Below are 25,960 nucleotides of genomic sequence, written 5' to 3'. Positions count from 1 at the left end.
CAGCTGGGGGGAGAGAGAACAAACTTCAGGTTCCCTTGCTGGCTTGCTCCCCAAGGCCGGGAGAGGGGGGTGAGCTCTCTCCATATATGGGGAGAGAGTAGGGGTGTGTCCAGGGGGTCGGGCTGGAGGGGGGGCTTAGGTGGTTTGCCCACCCATGAGGTGGTGTTTTGTGCAGGGGGCATGCTCAGTACCCTGCTTTTGCTCCCAACCCCCCGCTCCCCCCCCCCCCCCCCCCCGCTTTTGCTCCGGGCTCTTCAAAATTGTCAGTTGAGTTTTCTGGTCTCTTTGTATCTCTTGTCCAGAATTTGCCCCACCTGTAGGTAGGCACGCAGTTATTTTTAGTCCCATGTAGTTTCTTTGTATTTTGTTGCTCGAGGAGTCCAGGTGCAAGCATTGCAGCAAAGGGTCCCAGGTCCCAGCCCGTCTCAATTCTTGTATTTTTTTTAATTTTTAAAAATTGCTGTTTACTATATTTTATTTATTTATTTTTAATTTTTGGCCACACCACACAGCATGAGAGATCTTAGTTCCCCGACCAGGGATCGAATCCACGAATCCAATGCCCCCTGCATTGGAAGGCGGATTCTTAACCACTGTACCACCAGAGGATTCCCCAGCCTGTCTCAATTCTAATGTGCAATCTCTCTCCCAGACCAACTAGGTCAGGTTTTTCAACCTTGGCCCCTAGCAATATTTTGAGATGGATGATTCTTTGTTATGGGGAGCCGCCCTGTGCATGGTAGGATGTTTAGCAACATCCCTGGTCTCTACCCACTAGATGCCGGTAGCACCATCCAGTTCTGACAACCAAAAATGTCTCCGAACTTTGTCAAATGTCCGCTGGGGAACAAAAATCACCCCAGGTTGAGAACCACTGACACAGGTGCAATTAGCTGACTCCATCATACCAAGGGTATTGAAATGCATCCATATTCCATGTTAACTAAAATGTATCTATCACAATGGTCAAGTGCATTTGTTCTACAGTTGATGGTATTAGTTACTGTTGACATTTAAGTGTGCATCCATGTCACTTATTTTGTATCAATTCTTATAGGTATTAATTTTTAACTCATTTTGCCTCTTTGAGAGCCAATGTTTTTCAAGGAAAAAAAATTGAAAACCTGAGGACTCTCCAGGCTCTATGACTGGAAAATAGCCTGTGGCTTAATAACAATATTCAATATCTTGTAAGAACCTATAATGGAATATAATCAGAAAAAAATAACTGAATCACTATGCTGTACACCGGAAAGTAACAATATTTTAAATCAACTCTACTTCAATTTTTTTTTTTTTTTTTTTGCGGTACCTGGGCCTCTCACTGTTGTGGCCTCTCCCGTTGCGGAGCACAGGCTTCAGACGCGCAGGCTCAGTGGCCATGGCTCACGGGACCAGCCGCTCCGCGGCATGTGGGATCTTCCCGGACCGGGGCACGAACCCATGTCCCCTGCAACGGCAGGCAGACTCTCAACCACTGCGCCACCAGGGAAGCCCCTACTTCAGTTTTTTAAAACCATAAAATTTAGTGATAACATGTCACGTACATTCTAAGCCCATTGCATATATTATCTCATTCAATCCTCAAACAATGAGGCAGGTATTACTATTATCATAACTGTTTTGTACACCTGAGACAGAGAGTGTGAAAGGCAGTCAAAATCTAGAGCACATACTCTTTTTTTTTCTTTTAATAAATTTATTTATTTATTTATTTTTGGCTGCGTTGGGTCTTTGCTGCTGCACACGGACTTTCTCTACTTGCCGCGAGTGGGGGCTACTCTTTGTTGAGGTGCGCGGGCTTCTTACTGCGGTGGCTTCTCTTGTTGCAGAGCATGGGCTCTAGGCACGTGGGCTTCGGTAGTTGCAGCACGTGGGCTCAGTAGTTGTGGCTCACGGGCTCTAGAGCTCAGGCTCAGTAGTTGTAGAGCACGGGGCTTAGTTGCTCTGCAGCATATGGAATCCTCCCGGACCAGGGATCCAATCTGTGTCCCCTGTATTGGCAGGCAGATTCTCAACCACTGCGCCACCAGGGAAGCCCTAGAGCACATACTCTTAACCAAGGGTCAGCAAACTTTTTCTGCAGAGCCAGATAGTAAATACTTTCAATTTTGCAGGAAATATATTATCTGTAGCAACTACTCAATTCTGCCATTGCAGAAAGAAAGCAGCCACAGACAATATATAGTGAATGGGCTGACTGTGTTCCAATAAAACTTTATTGACAAAAACAAGTGGTGGGCCAGATTCAGCCACTGGCCACAGGTTGCTGGTCCTTGCTGTTGTCTGTTATTCTCAACTTTCTATTTTAAATTGGAGAAATAGAGGGAAAGGGTGAGGGAGAGAGATGGGGAGAGGAAAGGAGTTAAAGGAATAAAGAAGACAGAAATGAGAATTAACTAATGTCAAGGACATTCTCCAGGTCACAGTAGGTTCTCTACATAATTAAACATGTGAAATCTCCACCACACATATCTGTGAAAAGGACAATATTTCAACTATACTATTGAGAATTGAAGTTCAAAGACATTGCAGAGCTTGACAAGTCTCAGAACTATCAGGGCAGATAAACCCAGAGCAGAAAGATATTAAAACCTCTCTCCAATAAAACTCTTCTCTAACAGTAGAAGGAGGTCATATCCTCCAATGCTGCACACCAGGATTCATCAGACATTAGGGGGATCTTGTAGCCTTGGCTGATATATAAGTGACAGATACAGCTGTGTGATTTTAATCCAATGTTTATTATAGTTATTCTCAGTGAGACATTTGGTCTGATACACCTGCGATAGCTAGAAGTGGGAGTTACTGAGGGAGATTTTAAATTTCTGATTTTATTTCTTTGGTTTCCCTAGAAATATTTACATTTTGCTTTATTACACGAGTCTTTTTTTCCGGCTTTATTGTGATATAATTGACAAAGAGAAATTTTATATATTTAAGGTGTACAGTGTGATATTTTGTTATACATTTACATTGTGAAATGACCACTGCCACCAAGCTAACACATCCATCACCTCACACAGTGTGTGTGTGTGTGTGTGTGTGTGTGTAAGAAGTGTTTTCTATTTTGCCCTGATTTGCTGAAACTGAAAGATCTTTGGCCAGAGACGTTTGGATATTTTTACTCAAAACACAGGAGAAAAACCTTGATAACTGTCGTCAACTTTTCTTTCTGTCTCCCTTGAAAATAAATTAAACCGTGTAATATTATGTTTGCCCTTATCAATCAGCCTAAGCCAATGGGAACTGAAATCACATCCTGCTATGTGTCAACTTACTATTTATAAAAAGCACCCGGCACTTTGATGCTTCTATACACACACGCACAACACAAGCCCTGAAAATACACTTCTCCTTCACTGTGTAAAAAGTCACATCTCATCCTCTTTTCAAAACTCACACTTAGGGCTTCCCTGGCGGCGCAGTGGTTGAGAGTCCGCCTGCCGATGCCAGGGGACACGGGTTCGTGCCCCGGTCCGGGAAGATCCCACATGCCGCGGAGGGGCTGGGCCCGTGAGCCATGGCCGCTGAGCCTGCGCGTCCGGAGCCTGTGCTCCGCAACGGGAGAGGCCACAGCAGTGAGAGGCCCGCGTACCGCAAAAAAAAAAAAAAAATCCTGATTATGTAATTCCTCCCATTCCTTTCTCCCCTCAACCCCTGTCAACCAACCACTCTGTTTTCTATCTCTGTGGATTTACATATTCTAGCCTTCAGCACAAACTTAGTGAGGACTTTGGACTTTTTTTCTAATATAAAGGCGAGCCACTGGCATGTTGGTTATAATTATTATTATATTCTAAGGGGAAAGAACAGAATGCCCCAAAGCCTGAAAGAACCAGGCACATCTCGAGAAACAAAAGGAGATTTTTCAGACTACAGCTTAAGATAGGGCTAGAGCAAGGGTTAGGTTTGGGGATAATCAGGAAAAAAAAGCACAGAACTGATTCACTTTGCTGTACACCAGAAACTAACACAACATTGTACATCAACTATATTCCAGTTAAAAAAAAAGAAAAGAAAAAAAAGCACGGGGTGTGCACGGGGGAAACGTGGGAGAGTTTTGTGCAAAGGATAGAACAGGTCAGCTGTGAGAGGTGGGAATATGAGAAGTCAATCTGGAACTCGTATTAGGGAAGGTTGGAGAAAGAGATAAGTGTGATGGCCCAAGTGAGGTGCCACAAGGTCCACAATGAGCAAGACATCAGTGAGGAGACTACGGCATCCACTAGATTCCTTCCATCCCAAACAAAGAGAGTCCTGGGACATACAGCCAAATAGACACTGACTCAACTCCCTGATGGGGCCCCAAGAAGAACACCCCCCTCCGCCGCCCTCCTTTTCCACAGCTGTAGGCTCTATCCTTTCACTCTCACACTCCACACCAAGTCCCCTCCCCACTCCCATGACCTATCTCTTAGATACAACCAAGCCTTGGGATTCTAACGATGGGATCCTCAGTTATGATCATCTGGTTGACCCCCAGCCTGACAACCGTGTGACTTCTGGGTCTAAGGGAGGGGTGGGAGTGGCCTGTGGACAGCTCTGACCCGGTGCATCAGGGGTTTCTTTCGGCTGTGCCAATCTTCTGCCAGAAGCCCCACCAGGAGTATCAGAATCACAGCCCCAAGGCATATCCGGACCAGATTGCTCCTAGTGTAATACTGGAAGGCAAGACCTGGAGGAACAAGAGAGACAGGAGCAGATGATAAACGCCCATCTCCACAGGGGGCCCAAGTTCCATCTCCAGTCAGGGAACTAAGATCCCACATGCCGTGGGGCAACTAAGCCCACGTGTCACGACTACAGAGCCCACGCGCCCTGGAGCCCGAGTGACACAACTAGAGAGAGAAACCCCGCACGCCACAACTAGAGAGAAGCCCTCGCACCACAGTGAAAGAACCCGCATGCCTCAACAAAGACCCCGCGTGCCGCAGCTAAGACCTGACGCAACCAAAAAAAAAAGAAAGAAAATAAATAAGTAAATAATCAATTTTTTAAAAAAGATCTCACATGCAGCACGGTGCAGCAAAACAAAAAAGCCCTTCTCCAAGACCCACATGCATATTGGGTTTCTCACAGCCGTATCCCTCATCTGAGACTCTGTTACTCCTGGCTAGCTAGGATGCCAGTCTCCTTTCTGGAAGGCTCCTCTCCTCCTCACCAAGGGTTAGGATTAGATAAGCCCAATTGTCTAAGTATCACCTCTTCCATACACCCCCTCGCAGGCCTCTGATACAGCCTCACCCCACACACAGACACTACCTGGTTATTCGGCTAATCGTGGATCAGGAGACGGTTGTAACGGGTGGGGAGAGAGATGAAACTTATCTTTCTTTCTCTGACCTTTGAGAAGGTCACCTTCACACCTGATCCCTGCCCAGTTCGGAGCTCCACACACTAACAGTCCCCCTCCACTTCATACTTTACACACCAGAACCCAAGATCACAGAGCTGCAGCTCCTGTGTAGGGAAAGCAGCCAGCTTTGGGTAAAGACATGGGACGGGGAAAGGAAGTTGGTCCAGAGAAGGACACTTGCTCACCAGTTGGAGGGTCTGACTCCTTTGGAAGGATGGTGATATTCCTAGAAGTTTCTGGGAAACAAAAAGGATAAGTGTAAAGGGGTGGAACCATCTCTTCTCCTACCCCTGCTTCTACCGCTATCCTGAACACATGCACTTGGGAGCTGGAATTCCAGGGTTATAAGAAGAGCATGAACTGTAGAGTCAGGGTGTTCCAATGTGAACCCCAGACCCATCACTTATCAGATGCAGCGTCTCGGGCAAATGACTTCACATGTATGAGTCAGTTTTCCTATCTGTCCTGAGAGTGACTGGGAACCCAGAAAGGTTCTGAACAGAGGGTGAAGAGGAATCTCATCAGGGTCTTAGAAAGACCCTGCTGGCATCAGGAACCTAAAAAAAGCTAGAGCTGTGTGGACGCAGTGGAGATATCTAACCTGTTCTCTGGGGATCTGTCAAAGGTTTTCCATCTTGGGGGAAATGGAGACTTTTTTCTGGGGAAGCCAAGGGCAAAGAGAATGGCAACATAAAGGAAGCATATTTGCATTGGACTGGAGGAATAAGAAAAATGTACTGTGTCCAGGTAACTATGATCTATTTGGGGCTGAAGCATGGGCTCTGCCTGGAAGCAGTGGGAACGAGATTACACACATGGATCAGAGCCAAGTCAGAAGAGCAATGTGTAGGGATGAGCAATGGCCTTCCCATGATAGCCTTGGTGCCGCCATCTTGGAAAGAGCCACATTACCCAGAACACTCTTCTGCCCCCAAGCTCAGAGCCCATCTCCATCCCATCCTCATCTTCAAACCCAGGACTTTCCTGGGAAGAATCAGGTGGTTTGAGAAGCAGATTAAAAGCCTACAGCCTGACACAGACGTAGAGAACAAATGTATGGACGCCACAGTGGGAAGCGGGGGTGGGGTGCAATGAATTGGAAGAGGGGGATTGACATCTATACACTACTGATACTATGTATAAAATATATAACTAATGAGAACCTACTGTAGAGCACAGGGAACTCTACTCAGTGCTCTGTGGTGACCTAAATGGGAAGGAAATCCAAAAAAGAGGGGATTATACGTATATGTATAGCTGATTCACTTTTCTGTACAGTAGAAACACAACATGGTAAAATTTTTAAAAATTAAAAAAAAAAAAAAAGCCTACAGCCTGAGCTGATGGAAGAGAGCCCAATCCTCCAACTCCTTTCTGCTGAGCAGTGGGCACCTGGCTACTCACCAGTGCTGGCAACTTCGTTCACGAGCGAGTGGTTCAGTTTCTTGGAGGCTTCTGAGAATTCTAGGCAAGAAGATTATAAGGAACTGGGCAATGCCAGGTTTGCCCAGTAAGTCCCTTCTCAGATACCCAGTCTCCCGGGAACCCATTTCTCTAACACACACTGCCCAGGCACAGAGGAAAGACAAACTCAAAAAGCCCAAAATATACTGCCTTCTACTTCTGAGTGGCTTAATAAGAAATGAGGTGTCAGGGGTCATTTCGAGATGTCACAGCCTAGCGTACTATTTCTTTCTTTCTTTTTTTTAAATTTATTTTATGTATTTATTTTTGGCTGCACTGGGTCTTTGTTGCTATGGGCGGGCTCTCTCTAGCTGCGGCGAGTGGGGACTACCCTTCGTTGCTGTGCGCGGGCTTCTCATTGCGGTGGCTTCTCTTGTTGTGGAGCACGAGCTCTAGAACACAGGCTCAGCAGTTGTGGCGCACGGGCTTAGTTGCTCCGCGGCATGTGAGATCTTCCCGGACCAGGGCTCGAACCCACGTTCCCTGCATTGGCAGGTGGATTCTTAACCACTGCGCCACCAGGGAAGACCTAGCGTACTATTTAAGACACAGGCTGACATCCGATACCGCCGGAAGCAGCTGAGATGCCATGAAAATTGGGAAGACCATGGCTCACACAAAAGATAGTGCAGTGGTTCTCAAAGGAGCATCCCCAGACCAGCAGCAGCAGCATCCCCTGGGAACTTGAAAATTATTGGACCCCACCCCAGACCCTCTGAATCAGAAACTCTACGGGTCTAGGAATCTGTCCTGTATAAGCTCTCTAGGTGATTCTCAAGCCCACTACAGTTTGAGAACCACTGATCAATGGAATCAGAGACTCAGAACTGGAGCCCAGGAATCTACAATTTTACAAGCCACCCTGCTTCTTCTTCTACAGGTTGGACATCATAAACCATCCCCGAAAGGCTGGAGAGAGGTGGGGATGTGGCACAGGACAGTCATATCTATACATTTATTATACCTTCTTTACAAGCAGAAATAAGGAATTTTTAAAATAAAGCAAATCTGTGAAAGAGGCAAATGAAATAAACTGAGAAATCTAGACAAAGAGGAGAAAGAAAAGGGGGTCCATGTGCCTTATACCACGGAAACCAGGGTGAATCCTCCGGAACTTACCTGTCACAGAGGAAGGTGGTTCTGTAGGCAACCAGCTGGGGGTAAAAGAGGTCCCTGAGAAATCAGAAAAAGAAAAGAGAGAGAATTCTGTGCTCTGTTAGGTATGGAGCCTGAGCAAACCCAGTTTCCTCACCTGGAAAATAAAAATAAAGACGCTTCCATCATTGGACTGTTGTGGGTGTTAAATAGCATTTGAAAGGCACACCTAGCACATTCTGGGGCTGATTAATGACACTCCCTGCAGCTGCCTTCCCTGCTTTTCGAAGCTCAGTGCTTTCCTTTCTTCTGGATCTCTGTGACCTGCCGTCTTACTTATCTGCCTTCCCTGGGAACAAACCAGGCTCTTGCCTCCTGGGAAGCAGATGAGGAGACAGAAACTATGGGATACATCTGGGGAAGACAGGCATCCCATGTGGGGAGAAAAGGGAACTGCCTACGGAATAAAACACAGCCCCGCTTTCCCCTCCCACCACCCTTGCTGCTTGCTTCTGGGTTTTTTTTTTTTTTTTTTACCTAGACAAGTCACAAGGCATTATTCATAGTATTAAAAGTTCTTTTTTTTACATCTTTATTGGAGTATAATTGCTTTACAATGGTGTGCTAGTTTCTGCTTTATAACAAAGTGAATCAGTTATACATATACATATGTTCCCATATCTCTTCCCTCTTGCGTCTCCCTCCCTCCCACCCTCCCTATCCCCTCTAGGTGGTCACAAAGCACAGAGCTGATCTCCCTGTGCTATGCGGCTGCTTCCCACTAGCTATCTATTTTACGTTTGGTAGTGTATATATGTCCATGCCACTCTCTCACTTTATCCCAGCTTACCCTTCCCCCTCCCATATCCTCAAGTCCATTCTCTAGTAGGTCTGTGTCTTTATTCCTGTCTTACTCCTAGGTTTTTCATGACATTTCTTTCCCTTAAATTCCATATATATGTGTTAGCATACGGTATTTGTCTTTCTCTTTCTGACTTACTTCACTCTGTATGACAGATTCTAGGTCCATCCACCTCATTACAAATACCTCAATTTCGTTTCTTTTTATGGCTGAGTAATATTCCATTGTATATATGTGCCACATTTTCTTTATCCATTCATCCGATGATGGACACTTAAGTTGTTTCCATCTCCTGGCTATTGTAAATATAGCTGCAATGCATTTTTTTCTTGGGAATTCCCTGGCGGTCCAGAGGTTAGGACTCCATGCTTTCACTGCTGAGGGCATGGGTTCAATCCCTGGTTGGGGAACTAAGATCCCACAAGCTGCACAGCATGACCAAAAAATTTTAAAAAATAAAATTTAGGGCTTCCCTGGTGGCGCAGTGGTTAGGAGTCCGCCTGCCGATGCAGGGGACGCGGGTTCGTGTCCCGGTCCAGGAAGATCCCACATGCCACGGAGCGGCTGGGCCTGTGAGCCATGGCCGCTGAGCCTGCGCGTCTGGAGCCTGTGCTCCACGACGGGAGAGGCCACAACAGTGAGAGGCCCATGTACCGCAAAAATAAATAAATAACTAAAATTTATTTTTCTTAGTGTGTATACCCAGAATAATGGCCTCCCAAATATGACAGTATCCTAATCCCCAGAACCGGTGACTATGGTACCTTCCATGGCAAAAGGGACTTTGCAGATATGATTCAGAATCTTGGGCTGATTCGCAGCAACATGGATGGATCTAGAGATTGTCATACTGAGCGAAGTAAGCAGGACAGAGAAAGACAAACATCACAAGATATCGCTCATATGTGGAATCTTAAAAAAAGGGTACAAATGAACTTATTTACAAAACAGAAATAGAGTCACAGACATAGAACACAAACTTATGGTTACTGGGGGAAAGCGGGGGAGGGACAAATTGGGAGACTGGGATCGATGCCTACACCCTACTATGTAGAAAACAGACAACTAATAAGGACCTACTGTATAGCACAGGGAACTCTGCTCAATACTCTGTAATGTATGGGAAAAGAATCTTAAAAAGAGTGGATATACGTATATGTATAGCTGAATCTCTTTGTCATACACCTGAAACTAACACAACATTGTTAATCAACTATACTCCAATATAAAATATAAAAAAAAATTTTAAATGAAAATAAGGGACCTCCCTGGTGGTCCAGTGGTTAAGACTCCACACTCCCAATGCAGGGGGCGCAGATTCGATCCCTGCTCGGAGAACTAAGATCCCACACGCTGCATGGCCCAGCCTAAAAATAAATTAATTAATTAATAAAATAAAGTAGGGAATTCCCTGGTGGTCCAGGGGTCCGTGTATCCACTGCAGGGGGCACAGGTTTGATCCCTGGTCGGGGAATTAAAGCTCCCGCATGCCACGCGGTACGGCCAAAAAAAAAAAAAAAAGGAAAAAGGAAGAAACAAAATTTTAAAAAATAAAAATAAAATAAATGAAAAGACTGCATATATGTATATGTATAACTGATTCACTTTGCCGTACACCTGAAACTAACACAACATTGTAAATCAACTATACTTCAATAAAAAATTTTTTAAAAAGAATCTTGGGCTGGGGAGATTACCCTGGACTACCTGGGTGGGGCCAGTCACAAGGGTCCTTAAAAGCATAAGAGAGAGGCAGGAAGGAGGAAGAGTCAGAGATAGATTAGAAGATGCTATGATGCTGACTTTGATGATGGAGCAATGGACCATGGAAGCCAAGAGATGTAGGCACCTCTAGAAGCTGGAAGAGGCACCAGAAACCTCCCCTTGAGCCTCCAGAAAGAAGGCTGGCTGACACCTTTGTTTTATCCCCGCAGGACCCCTTTTTTTTCTTCCCCCCCCCCCACAGGACCCCTTTTTGACCTCTGACCTCCAGAACTGTAAGGTAATAAAGTTGTGATATTTTAAACCAGTGAATCCATGGTGATTTGTTACAGCAGCACTCAGACACTCATACACCCTCCAAAGCCTCTGTCTTCTCCTGCCCTCCCACTTTCTTCATGCCTATTGCTCCCTCCCCTTGGAGCTTCCACCAGGGCCTGTGAAGGCTGGGGGAAAAGGTTTGGTCTGCACCCCTAACCTGTGACCACGAGCTCCAGGGGGTCGCTGGGGGCCGACCACAGGTATGGAGATCTGCTGGAAAAGCTGTAGCACTGGTAGGTCCCACTGTGGGCAGCAGTCACCGTGGTGATGGGAAAATCAGCCTGGTACCACCTTTCAGGTGTCTTGTAGGGCCCAGTGTCCCCCTCCTTGTACAGAGCAAATTGGTCAAAACCATACTGGCTGTGACACCGTAGAGTTACGTCCGCTCCTGGGGCCACTGCCGTGCTGGGCTGGGCTGAGAGCGAGGGCTTGGTGAAAACTCCTGGGAGAGAAGAAAACTCTGGTATTAAAGATGGTGGCCCCTGTGGAAAACAGTATGGAGGTTCCTTAGAAAACTAAAAATAGAATTACTATATGATCCATCAATCCCACACCTGGGCATATAGCCGGACAAAACTCTAATTCAAAAAGATACATGCACCCCTATGTTCATAGCAGCATTACTCACAATAGCCAAAGCATGGAAACAACCTAAATGTCCATCAACAGATGAATGGATAAAGAAGTTGTGGTACATGTATACAATGGAGTACTACTCAGCCATAAAAAGGGATGGAATAATGCCATTTGCAGCAACCTGGATGTAACTAGAGATTATCATACTAAGTGAAGTAAGTCAGAAAGAGAAAGACAAATACCATATGATATCACTTATATGTGGAATCTAAAATATGACACAAATGAACATATCTATGAAACAAAAACAGACTCACAGACATAGAGAACAGACTGGTGGTTGCCAAGGGGGAAGGGGCTAGGGGAGGGATGGAGTAGGAGGTTGGGGTGAGCAGATGTAAGCTTTTATATACAGAATGGATAAACAACAAGGTCCTACTGTATAGCACAGGGAACTGTATTCAATATCCTATGATAAACCATAATGGAAAAGAATATTTTAAAAAATAGAATATATATATATATAACCAAATCACTTTGCTGTACAGCAGAAATTAACACACCATTGTAAACCAACTATACTTCCATTAAAAAAATATTAAAACTGAAAATAAATAAATAAATAAAGATGGTGGCCAGTGTCTCAGCTGTGGGGATGGGAAGGTTCCCCCACCTCTTTACAGGCTAGGGAACTTTCCAGCTGTATCCAGCCTAGAGAAGCTACTCTTCCCACCACCAGCTCACAAAGTGGTTAAGGGAGCACGACAGGAGTGACATGACGGTACCCAGGCTCAAATCCTGGTTTTGCAGCTTAGGGGCTGGACGAATCTCCCCCTATATCTGTGCCTCCGTGCTCTCTACTATAAAACGGGAATGACTGGATGAAACAATATGTGTTAAGCATTTAACAGAATACGGAGTGCATAGCAAGCACCCAAAATATAATGGTAGTAACAAGCTAGCTTAACCTGATACTATACCGTAAGCTTGTATTACAGTATACAATAGTTATATTGTAAACGTATTAGAGTGCCAGATTCCAGGTGCTGTTCCGAGACCATGCCATTTATCAATTCACTGAACCCTCACAAAGACCTATGCATTCACTCCTATAAATATCCCCACTTTATACATGAAACTAAAGTCCACAATGCTGAATCACTTGTCCGAGGTCACAAGATAGCATAAGTGGTGGAGCTGAAATTTGCAATCACGGAGGTTGGCTCCAGGCTGTCTGCTCCTAGAGGCGAACCTATCCTACTATGTAAGTTGATATTATTATTATCATCATGGAGCGTCACAAGCCACGCCTAGAAAGCCATACTCACAACAGCCAAAGTTGCCTGATAATTATGGCTCATTCTTTCATTCAACAATTTTTTCCTCTGAGCAACTATTATGTATTAGTCTCTAGAAATAAAAATCCCGTCAGGAAGAAAGAATAGCCAACAGCTAATAGATGAGTAGGGCTTCCCCGGTGGCGCAGTGGTTAAGAATCTGCCTGCCAATGCAGGAGACACGGGTTCCAGCCCTGGTCCGGGAAGATCCCACGTGCCACAGAGCAACTAAGCCTGTGCACCACAACTACTGAGCCTGTGCTCTAGAGCCCACGAGCCACAGCTACTGAGCCCACGTGCCACAACTACTGAAGCCCGCACGCCTAGAGCCCAGGCTCCGCAACAAGAGAACCCAGCGCACCGAGAAGCCCAGGCACCACAATGAAGAGTAGCCCCTGCTCGCGGCAACTCGAGAGCCCGTGCGCAGCAACGGTAGACCCAACACCGCCAAAAATAAATAAATAAAAATAAGTTAAGAAAAAAATAGATAAGTAAATGTGTGGCATACCAGATAACGATGAGTGCCATTTTAAATCGAGATGGAATTTTAAGTAGGGTGGTGAGGGAAATAATGAGAAGATAGTATTTGATGGGGGACTTCCCTAGCGGTGCAGGGGTTGAGACTCTGCACTTCCAGTGCAAGGGCACAGGTTTGATCCCTGGTGGGGGAGCTCAGATCCCCCATGCTGCATGGTGAGGCCAATAAATAAACAAATAAATAAGCTACCTTCTTTTAAAAATAAAATTAAAAAAAGATAGTATTTGAGTCAGCCCCCAAGGCACACTGGTGGACCACTGTACCTCAAGTAGTCAGGAGTTAGGGTGAGGCAAGCTAGGCACTCTCTTCGGATGAAAAAAAAAAAAAACTTCAGTAATCAAGATAAATATTATTTTAATGCAAATTTTAAAATAAAAATGAATGCAAACACATTTACAGGAAACAAAATATCAAGATTTTAAACAAAGACAGAATCCACCTGTGCCCAGGGGAGCCATGTTGAAGTCTGAAACATGAACCTACCCTGCTATATAACTTGCTATTATTATCATCACAGAGGCTCCCAATCCACGCCTGGCACACAGTACTCACAACAGTGAAAGCTGCCTGATAATTGGAGGCAAAAGGCTCAAAACGTTTTTATGGCTTTTTACGGTTCATTTGTTCCACGTTATGAACATAGCTGCAAAAAGACTGAAAAGTTTAAAAGTAGGTTACTAAAACTCACATTATTTTAAGTTTAAATATTTTATTTATACAAAAAATAAACAGAATTCATTTTCATTTTACTCTCCTGGCTTTGATGGAAGCAAACTCAATATTTTTTGAAGCCACTTCAGAAAATAATCATTTAAAAATGCATTAGCCAGAAAAGGATATGCTGAGAACATTTTATTCCATCAAAAAATAAATAAAAAGGCATAAACGTGGGACTTCCCTGGCGGTCCGGTGGTTAGGACTCCGTGCTCCCACTGCAGGGGGCACGGGCTGGCTCCCTAGTCAGGAAACTAAGCTCCCGCGTGCCGCACAGTGCAGCCAATAAAGAAACAAATTTATTTTTTCAATGCATAAATGTGGCTAGAGGGGTACGCAATTTTCCTCTTGTGTCAGGTCTGGATGTGGCTTGGAACGGCATTCCCGGAACTTGTCTTTACTTAAAATTGCGGTATTGTGTACATCGTGGATGTTTTTGCATTGATTTGGGTTTTGGTTTTTTTTTTTAAGATATTGCATTAACGTATTACTTATGTTGATTACTGAGTTTTTTGGCACCTAAATTTAGCACTTAAAGCCAATGCCTCGCTTGCCCCACCCTAAGCCCAACCCCTCTGGGACTCTGGATTGGGACTTCGGATTTACGGTCACCATAACCCCCACTGTCTGAGCCCAGAACTGAGGACCACGCAGCCCTGCGGCTACAAATCCAGACGCACCCCACGCCCAGTTACCAGTAGCAACCAGCTCCAGCTGGTTGCTGGGGGGAGACCAGGTGGTCCCGCTCTGATAGGAGCAGCGGTAGCGTCCGACGAAGCGTTGTTCCATGGCCGAGATGGAGAGCTCCGCCTGGTCCAAATACTTCCGGGATATCAGTTCCTCCAGGCGGTACAAGTCCGCGCCTGGAGGGCCCTGACAGCTGATGGTCACCGGCTTCCCCAGGGGCACAAGGGAGCCGGGCCGGGCCTGGAGGGAGGGCTTGGGCAGCAGGCCTGGAAGGGAAGCAGAGTCTAGCAGAGGTCAGCTTCCAACAGAGCCTCCTCCTGGGCTCTCCCACCCGCTTCTGCCCTCTCGCTGGCTGCACCCAGAAGAGGGATCTGGACTCACCTTTCTGAGCCTGTATCACCTGGCCCAGACACAGCCCTGAGGAAAGAAGCAAAGGGTCAGTCACCAGGACCTCAGCATGAATCCACACTTCCTGCGTGCTGGGCACCGGGATGAGAAACTTGCATGCACTGGCTTTCTTTTTTTTAAATTTTTATTTTATGTTGGGGTATAGTTGATTAACAACGTGTTAGTTTCAGGTGTTCGCTTTCTTTTGTCATAATTTTTTTTCAAAGACACACATGCACGTAATTGAAGTGAAAGAAGCCAGCCAGAAAAGGCCATGATTGTATGATTCCATTTCTATGAAACATCCAGAATGGATCAATCCGTCCAGAGACAGTAGATGGGGGAGGGGGGTGGCGGGTACCGGGAGGAGCGGGGATTGGGGAGTGATTGTAACGGGTATGAGGTTTCCTTTTGGAGTGGTGAAAAGGCCTTGGAACTAGAGAGACGTGTTGGTTGCACAACATTGTGCGTGGACTGCATGTCATCAACGGTAAATTTTATGTGAAGTGTATTATTTTACCACAATTTTAAAAAAGCTGAACAGGGATTCCTTGCCGCAACCCCCAGCTCCCTGCAGTACACTTCCCCATTCACACGGCTGGAAAGAGAAGGGAGCTGTGTGCTGGAAGGGGCTCTCACTTTTTTCCAGTTTCACAGAGATGTAATTGACATGTAACATGGTGTACGTGTAACAGTGTTGATTTGAGACATTTTTCTGTTGCAGGATGGTTACCACCATAGTACTAGCTGACACCTCTAGCCGGACACATAGTTGCTATTTCTTTTTAGTGGTGAGAACACTGAAGATCTAGTCTCTTAGCAACTTTCAAGTATATATTACAGTATTATTAGCTATAATCACCATGCCATATATTAGATCCCGATGTGGTGTCTTGCATTAAATCATAAGTCAAGAGCTCTCAGGGTGCATTGATACTGGATTCCTCCCTATTTTATGCTTTTGGGTTAAATCAATATTCTCCCTATTTTGTGCTTTTGGGTTAAGTCATTATTATGACTGTGCAAATATTATTCACACCTGAGCACTATAATGTACCTACATACTATTTTTCTATTTATTTTCCCTAGGATCAATAATTGTATGTTTTATTTCCATCCACATAGTGTTCCTTGAACCTATATCTAATGCTTTTCACAATTTTCAATAGCCTTTCCATGTAACTTTACACATCTATCAAACTGCATCATCTATACATTCCACTTTTATCCTTGGAGGTGCCTTCCCCCCATTTTCTCTTCTAACTGAACTAATTCTTCTCTAGGTTGAAAAACTGCCCTTTTTCTCTCAAGCTAAGACTCTTTTTTTTTTTTTAACCGTTTTGCTGAGTTAGTAGCATTAACAATTTAAGTCTCCCTAGGGTTGCCAGATTTAGCAAATAAAAACATGGGACTCCCAGTAAAATTTGAATTTCAGGTAAACAACAATTAATATACAGCATATATTGCAGAGTAGGTCCCGTGAGGCCCACGACCAGGTAGATTCAAACACTAGCAGCATATTTTCGTGGTAAAGAATGTGGATTTGGTGCAAACATTCCTTAGTTTGTATTCGAGCCATAGCTGTGTGACCTTAGACAAGTTACTTCATCCTTCCGGGCCTCAGTTTTCTCACCTGTAAAATGGTAATAATCGTAGGCCCTACCTCATCAGGCTGTTATGGGGATTAAATGAGTGAGTGTCCGTTTAAAAACACAGAATAATGTATCTGTAAGTGCTACATGAGTGTCTTTAAAGAACGAATAAGTGAATGAGAGGCAGTTTGTGTTCATAGTATACACGCTTATCCCCAGTAACACCAACTGTTTCCTTCCTTCTTAGCCGCTTGGAGCCTCTGTCCTTTTAGCGATAAAGTGCTTCTGAAGAAATAAGGAAATAATGCACACACGTGCCCAGAATAAAGCTTGATACGGAGAAGGCAGTAAAAACGCATCTGAGCCCACCCCCAGTCCTGTTAAGGGGGACTCTTACTAGAGCCTTAGTGAGGTTAATTGACAAACAGAAATCTTATATATCTAAGGCTTACAGCATGATGACTTGTGAAATAATTACCACAATCAAGCTAATTAACACATCCATCACCTCACGTAATTATCTTTTTTTTTTGGTGAGAAATTTAAATGTACTCTCTTAGCAAATTTCGAGTATATGCTACAGTATTATTAGCTATGATTATCATTCTATAATTTGGATCTCCAGAAGTTCTTCATCTTATAGCTGGAAGTTTGTACCCTTTGACCAACATCTACCTCCCCATTTCCCCCACCCCCATGCCCCGGCCCCCGGCATCTACCAACCTACTCTCCGCTTTTGTGGGTTTTTGAGATTCCATGTATAAGTAAGATCCTGCAGTATTTGTTTTTCTCTATCTGGATTATATCACTCAGCATAGTACCCTCAAGGTCCGTCCACGTTGTCACAAATGGCAGAATTGTTTGCACCAGTACCATGAGGGATACTGACAAGCTAAATCTGTAATCTAGCCCTGATACCAAATCCACATTAAACAAAATTAAAAATTAAAACATAACAAGGACCAATTGTATAGCACAGGGAACTCTCCTCAATACTCCATACTGGCCTGTATGTGGAAAGAATCTTAAAAAAGGTGGATATATTTATATGTATAGCTGATTCACTTTGCTGTACGTCTGAAACTAACACAACATTGTAAATCAACTATACTCCAATACAAATTAACAACAGGGCTTCCCTGGTGGCGCAGTGGTTGAGAGTCCGCCTGCCGATGCAGGGGACGCGGGTTCGTGCCCCGGTCCAGGAAGATCCCACATGCCGCGGAGCGGCTGGGCCCGTGAGCCATGGCCGCCGAGCCTGTGCGTCCGGAGCCTGTGCTCCGCAACAGGAGAGGCCGCGACGGTGAGAGGTCCGCGTACCGCAAAAAAAAAAAAAAATTAACAACAAAAAAAAGCGAAGAGCCAAGGAAATGTTTAAATACTGTGGAATAATATTCAGCTATTTAAAAGAATAAATTAAAAATTATACATGTCTACTGCTATGTGTCAAAAAGTAAGCTGCAGAATGTGTACCATATGTTCTTATTTTTATAAGAAAAAACTCTATGTACGTACGTGTACACATTTGTACTAAAAAATTAAGATAAATGTAGAAGGATAAACAAGTATTGGCTACTGTTGGTGACTTAAGGGGGGCTTAGAACAGAATTTATTGTTTTCTTATATGTTCTCTTACAACTTGTAAAAAGAAGCATAAACTTTTATAAAGAATCTAATAACAGTTTAATAAAAAAACACACAACAAGGACCTACTCTATAGCACAGGGAACTATACTCAATATTTTGTAATAACCTATAAGAAAAAGAATCTGAATAAGAACATATATATGTATATATCTCAGTCACTGTGCTGTACACCTGAAACTAACACCACACTGTGAATCAACTATATTTTAATTAATTAATTAAAATTAAAACAGCATGGAGTAGTGGGAACGTTGCAGTCAACACTGGGAAACCTGTATTTATTTTTTAACTCAGCCATGAATAAACTAGAGTACTTCAGACAAACACCATCTCCCAGTTTTCCCACCCAACAAATAAATGCGGTGACCCTTGGTCACCTCCTGCCCTGAAAATTTTCTCTTGCCTCTTGTACTGATGCAATTTTTAAAAAATTCTTTGTCTCACAGCCCACTGCCTATCCCTCAGCATTTTGCAGATTGACTCACCAAGACAGAAGAAAGCAGCCATGGTTGGGGACATGGTTCCTCGGCCGGTCCTGAGCTGTATAGCCCGGGAGGGAAGCCCTGGGTGCGGGCTGGAGCAGAGATACAGGATGTGATGGGAATGAAGAATGCTCTCCTCCCTTCCCCCATCGGCCTGGCTTTTCCTAATTGAGACTCATCAAGCTGGAGGCGTCCCCTCAGTAGAATGACTTGCACACAAGCTCCAAGGAGCTTGGCTTATCTCCCGTCACCAGCCCAGTGTCCCAGCAGGTCTGCCTAGTGAGGCATCGTCTGCGTTCTGATACTCCCAGAAGCTCCCTGGCATTCATTAGGGACATGCAAGTCAAAACCACAATGAGATATCACTTCACACCCATGAGGATGGCTCTATCAAAAAGACAGATATTAACAAATGTTGGTGAGGAAATGGAGAAGTTGGAGTCCTCATGCTTTGCTGGTAGGTGTATAAAATGGTGCCTCCGCTGTGGACAACATTTCCTCAAAACGTCAAGCAGTGAATGCTTCAGCAACTCCACTTCCGGGTATATACCCAAAAGAACTGACAGCAGGAACCTGAACAGATATTTGTATACCTGTGTTCACAGCAGCATTATTCACAATCGCCAAAACATGGAAACAACGCAAATGTCCATTGATGGAAGGATCAATAAACTGTGGTGTACACATACCACAGTGGAACATTGTTCAGCCTTTAAAAGGAACGAAATTCTGACACAGGCTACGACCTGGATGAACCTTTATTAGGCTAAGTGAAATAATCCAGACCCAAAAGACCACACATTATACGATCCCATTTATATGAAATATCCGGAACAGGCAAATTCATAGAGACAGAAAGGGCTCTGACGTTATCAGGGGCTGCGGGAAGGGAGAATGGGAAGTTACAGCACCATTTTAGACCTCTACCGGGGTAAAATGCATGGAAACTTTGGTAAGTGTTTTGAGCAAGGTGCTGACACGGAATACTAGCTGACGGGTCTCTGTGATAGCGTGGTTTCGGGGAACTTCTCTTTGGAGCGGTGATGTTTTGAGGGCATGCCTGATGGTAAGAAATATTCATGGAGGAAAGGCAGCACGTTCAGCCTGCCCTAAAGTCTTGATGACATAAAGAGCTTGGCATTTTCATGTAAGCAGAAAATGACTGGTGTAGCTGGACTTAAGTGAGCAGAAAACTAAGACTGAAGCGATTAGAAGGGCCAGATCAGGATGGCCCAACTTTCGCAGGTGATTCTTTTCCTTTTAATTATCTTTTATTTCTCTTAGTTGAAGGATAGTTAATTTACAATGTTGTATTAGTTTCACTTGTACACACAGCAATTGTTATACATACATACATATACACGTGTATTCTTACATGTATAAATACATGTATGTATGTATATATATGTAGGTATGTATATTCCTTTTCATATTCTTTTCCCTTATAGGTTATTACAAGATATTGAGTATAGCTCCCTGTGCTGTACAGTAGATCCTACCTATTTTATATATAAGTAGTGTGTATCTATTAACCCCAAACTCTTATCTCCCCACCACCACCCGCTACTCCCTTTGGTAACCATGAGTTTTGTTTTCTCTGAGTCTATTTCTGTTTTGTTAATGAGTTCATTTGGACCAGGTGACTCTGCTGGAGTAGGGGAGGTCTGTCCTGTGTATTAATAGGGCTAGCAGCATCCCTGGTCTCCATCCACTAGATGTCACTAGCGCTATGCCCCCTCCAGCTGTGACAAGTGAAAACGTCTCCAGACATTGCCGGATGTCCCCTGGGGGGTGCAGAATCACCCCCAGTTGAGAACCGTTGGGTTACATCATTCAGGGACTTAGAGGGCAAGATAAATTTGGATGCACAGATATCCCTTTATAATACTCCTCACTTTTCAAGCATTCCCTCATTTGATCCTCATGCAAGCCTGAGAAACGGGTTCTGCTTTAGTCCCATTCTGGTGAGAAAACTTGAGCTTAGAAGAAAATGTGCTTTTTTAGGTGAAGCTTGGGTGCTGGGAGCCAAATAAATCATTTTCCTCTGGTTTAGCACATGTTCACATGGATCTAGGCAGAGTCTCTCCCTTGTTCACTTTACGTATGCCCTTTAGTTCTCATTTCTTTTCTCCATCTCCAAGGAACAACTCTACAATATCTCATGTGAATTAGTTCATTTCTGCAAACCGTGACTTCGTACCGTGCAAAATGTATACTGTATTGTAAATTGTGCAATGCCGTGGAAGTCATTCGTCTTTCCATTGCCCACAGAGATTTCATAGATCTGTAGAATATTGATTTGCTTCCGACACATTTATCCCTCCACTGTCCCAGTAACAGACAGCCACATCGCATCCAAATATCTCCAAGATAAATAATTCTGAGCTAAATATCATTCTACATGTGCCTCTGTGGACATACGTGAAATGTCCTTGAAACATGCACCCAACAGCAAACGCCAGCTCTTAAGTGTATCTTTCATTTACTTACTGCCAAACTGAACTCTGCATTCGCCGCACCAGTTTCTTCCCCCCCAACAGTGCAACAGGACCCCCATACCTCCCCAATACCCCCAACATGTGGGGCTACCCAGTTTGGGACTGACAGGTACCCACTGCTGTATTTAAAATGGATAACCAACAAGGACCTATGTACCGCACAGGGAACTCTGCTCAGTACTCTGTAACAACCTAAATAGGAAAAGAATTTGAAAAAGAATAGATACATGTCTGTGTATAACCGAATCACTTTGCTGTACGGCTGAAACTAACACAACATTGTTAATCAACTGTACTCCAATATAAAATAAAAAGTTTTTAAAAATGTGGGATTACCCAGCCTTCTAATCTTTGCCAGTCCGATGGTATATTAGCTTCCTAGGGCTGCCATAACAAAGTATCACAAACTGAGTTGCTTAAACAATAGAAATTTATTGTGCCATGGTTCTGGAATGTAGAAGTCTGAGATCAAGATACTGGCAGATTTCCTTCTGAGAACTGCGGAGTAGAGGTCGGGGCAGAGTGGGGGGACTTGGTGCGTGCCTCTCTCCTAGCTTCTAGCGACTTGCTGGCAATCTTTGGTGTCCCTTGTCTTATATTTTTTAATTTTTATCTTTTTATTAATTTTTAATGGAAGTATAGTTGATTGAAGATGTGTTAGTTTCTGGTGTACAGCAAAATGACTCTGTTATACATTCTTTTTTTTATATATTAATTTATTTTATTTATTTTTGGCTGTGTTGGGTCTTCGTTGCTGCGCGCAGGCTTTCTCTAGTTGTGGCGCGTGTCTCTCACTGTGGTGGGTTTTGTTGCAGAGCACAGGCTCTAGGCGCACGGGCTTCAGTAGTTGTGGCTCTCAGGCTCTGGAGCGCAGGCTCAGTAGTTGTGGTGCACAGGCTTAGTTGCTCTGCGGCATGTGGGATCTTCCTGGACCAGGGATCGAACCTATGTCCCCTGCCCTGGCGGGTGGATTCTAAACTACTGTGCCACCAGGGAAGTGCCTCGTACATATATTCTTTTTCATGTTCTTTTCCATTATGGATTATTACAGGATATTGAAGAGAATAATTTTTAAATGTGTACACGATCATTCAGCTAGTGGGTGCAGAAGAGAATGTGAACCCTAATTAGCCCATCTATTCTAGACTCTGAGCTCTTACTACTATGCTCTCCCACCAAATGTCACTCCCCAACATCGTCCACATTATTTTTCTCCCTGGGTCTACTTCCATCAATCAACACACATTCTCAATTCCCGTCTATTTCTTCTACTCTCCACTCCAAACCACTTGGCTGTATTTCACTGACCCTACCATTAACTTTCTTCTCTACTTCCTCTCATCAAAACTTATTGAACTATTATTATTATTATTTATTTATTTATTTTGCAGTATGTGGGCCTCTCACCGCTGTGGACTCTCCCGTCGCGGAGCACAGGCTCCAGATGCACAGGCCCAGCAGCCATGGCTCACGGGCCCAGCCGCCCCGCGACATGTGGGATCCTCCCGGACCGGGTCACGAACCCGTGTCCCCTGCATCGGCAGGCGGACTCTCAACCACTGCGCCACCAGGGAAGCCCCCTTATTGAATTATTTTTAATACCAACTCCAATTCCTCTCCTGTCATTCACATCTCTTTTTGATTTTGTTCTATTTTTTTTAACATCTTTATTGGAGTATAATTGCTTTACAATGGTTAGTTTCTGCTTTACAACAAAGTGAATCAGCTATACATATATCCCCATATCTCCTCCCTCTTGTGTCTCCCTCCCTCCCACCCTCCCTATCCCACCCTTCTAGGTGATCACAAAGCACCGAGCTGACCTCCCTGTTCTATGCAGCTGCTTCTCACTAGCTATCTATTTTACATTTGTTAGTGTATATATGTCCATGCCACTCTCTCACTTCGTCCCAGCTTACCCTTCCCCCTCCGCATGTCCTCAAGTCCATTCTCTACGTCTGCATCTTTATTCCTGTCCTGCCCCTGGGTTCTTCAGAACCTTTTTTTGTTGTTGTTAGATTCCATATATATGTGTTAGCATACGGTATTTGTTTTTCTCTTTCTGACTTATTTCACTCTGTATGACAGACTCCAGGTCCATCCACCTCATTACAAATAACTCAATTTCATTTCTTTTTATGGCTGAGTAATATTCCATTGTATATATGTGCCACATCTTCTTTATCCAGTCATCTGTCGATGGACACTTTGGTTGCTTCCACGTCCTGGCTATTGTAAATAGAGCTGCAATGAACATTGTGGTACATGACTCTTTGAATTATAGTTTTCTGAGGGTATATGCCCAGTAGTGGGATTGCTGGGTTGTATGGTAGTTCTATTTTTAGTTTTTTAAGGAACCTCCATACTGTTCTCTATAGTGGCTGTATCAATTTACATTCCCACCAACAGTGCAAGAGGGTTCCCTATTCTCCACACCCTCTCCACCATTTACTGTTTGTAGTTTTTTGAGTTTTTTTTGCAGTACGCGGGCCTCTCACTGTTGTGGCCTCTCCCGTTGTGGAGCACAGGCTCCGGACGCGCAGGTTCAGTGGCCATGGCTCACAGGCCCAGCCGCCCCGCGGCATGTGGGATCCTCCCGGACCGGGGCATGAACCCGTGTCCCCTGCATCGGCAGGCGGACTCTCAACCACTGCGCCACCAGGGAAGCCCTGTTTGTAGATTTTTTGATGATGGCCATTCTGAACAGTGTGAGGTGATATCTCATTGTAGTTTTGATTTGCATTTCTCTAATGATTAGTGATGTTGAGCATCCTTTCATGTGTTTGTTGGCAATCTGTATATCTTCTTTGGAGAAACGTCTATTTAGATCTTCTGCCCATTTTTGGATGGGGTTGTTTGTTTTTTTGATATTGAGCTGCATGAGCTGCTTGTAAATTTTGGAGATTAATCCTTTGTCAGTTGCTTCACTTGCAAATATTTTCTGCCATTCTGAGGGCTGTCTTTTTGTCTTGTTTACGTTTTCCTTTGCTGTGCAAAAGCTTTTAAGTTTGTGTTCTATTTATTTTAATTGCATAACTAAAGGGGGAAGTTCACCAAAACCAGGGAAAAACCGTAAATCCCCGACCTAAACACCCTCTGCATCATTCCCTTCCCCAAGAGTAACCCTTCTGTAGTTGAATTACTGCAATTTGGTTCCTTTACAAAGAACATTTCCTTGTTCATTTTTTGCTGCTCCGAAGGCTTCAGCTCTCAGAAACTCCTAGAACGTTAGACTGAAACGCCATTAGGAACTGCCTCCTTGCCCAATTTTTTTGTCATGTGGCATGCAGGATCTTAGTTCCCCGACCAGGGATCCAACGCGTGCCCCCTGCAGTGGAAGTGCCAAGTCTTAACCACTGGACGCCAGGAAAGGCCCTCCTCCTTGCCCGATTTGACTTACTTCTTTTTATAAATTTATTTTATTTATTTATTTATTTTTGGCTGCGTTGGGTCTTTGTTTCTGCGCACAAGTTTTCTCTAGTTGTGGCGAGTGGGGGGCTACCCTTCCTTGCAGTGCATGGGCTTCTCATTGCATTGGCTTCTCTTGTTGCGGAGCACAGGCTCTAGGCACGTGGGCTTCAGTAGTTATGCCACGTGGGCTCAGTAGTTGCGGCTCACAGGCTCTAGAGCGCAGGCTCAGTAGTTGTAGTGCACGGGTTTAGATGCTCCGTGGTATGTGGGCTCGTCCCTGACCAGGGCTCGAACCCAAGTCCCCTGCATTGGCAGGCGGATTCTTAACCACTGCACCACCAGGGAAGCCCGACTCTTACTTCTTGGCTTCTCCTTGTATTTTGGTACCAGTGAGTTCTCCTTAAACATGCTTGGACAATTGTTCCTGCTCAGTGACCCAACTCATCCTTAATGCCTGCTCCCTCTTTGCTTTCTAAGGGCCAGATCATGTGATTTGCCTCTCTCAGTAGACCATGAGTTCCTTAAGACCAGAAGCTATGCCAAGTGAAGGGTAACTTGGAGTTTTTGTCCTATTTTTGCAATTGTTCTCTTTGACATTGATTTGAAATAAAAACCAATATGCAAAATAGAAGGAAAAATAAAAGACCAGAAGGTATATCTTACTAATATGTATATCGTCAGCTTCTGTGAACATTTGTTAAATAAGCAAATGAGTGGGTAACTACACAAGGAACCAGGAATCCGTTGAGAGATATGTGATGCGTCCCAGAATTTCTCTATGGTTGACAAGGCTTCTCTATTCTTGAGCCTTTGCGGGGCCTCCAAGATGATGAGTGGCGTGGGTACATGAGTAGGACAACTCACGAAGCCCCATTTTCCTTAAGGGGCACTTGAACTCTGGAGTCCACACAGCCAGTTCTGGCTCTGCTCTCTGGACAAGGTGAAGGTGGCATACACACAGGGCTATTTTATGGAATCCTCAGTGGTACAGGACGGAAGTGGATCCCCACTCCCTGTAAGGGGGTCCTGGCGTAGCTGAGCAGAAGACTCAGAAGACTCCGGTGGGCCTTCCTCTGTGTGGACCTGCCCGCATGAAGGTACAAAGTGAGGGGAGAACACCTGGGGGAGGGAGCAGGGGAAGGAGGAAAGACTCACATGCATGTCCATTTGTCTGTCCTCCTCAGGCAGGATATCCACTGAGGCATCATCTGCAAGAAAAGAGGAGAGGAGAGGCTTCCAGGAAGAGCCTTCAGATTATCCAGTCTTGCCAT

General features: G+C 44.5%; 1 protein-coding gene across 1 annotated transcript; it reads right to left on the bottom strand.

Annotated features, from left to right (window-relative positions):
• Positions 1-4,511: 4,511 nt before the first annotated feature.
• Positions 4,512-25,960, bottom strand: GP6 (glycoprotein VI platelet; the record flags this gene model as incomplete). The annotated part of the gene is made up of 9 exons (XM_082677314.1): positions 4,512-4,678; positions 5,545-5,595; positions 6,764-6,823; positions 7,943-7,996; positions 10,978-11,262; positions 14,681-14,938; positions 15,054-15,089; positions 18,784-18,872; positions 25,845-25,960. The coding sequence occupies 9 exons, from the start codon at positions 25,958-25,960 to the stop codon at positions 4,512-4,514; spliced, it is 1,116 nt and encodes a 371-aa protein (XP_082533440.1).

This window comes from Grampus griseus (genome assembly GCF_964374135.1).
Source record: "Grampus griseus genome assembly, chromosome: 19".
In the NCBI taxonomy this organism is placed as follows: Eukaryota; Metazoa; Chordata; class Mammalia; order Artiodactyla; family Delphinidae; genus Grampus; species Grampus griseus.
This window is presented reverse-complemented; position numbering and strand designations above follow the sequence as displayed.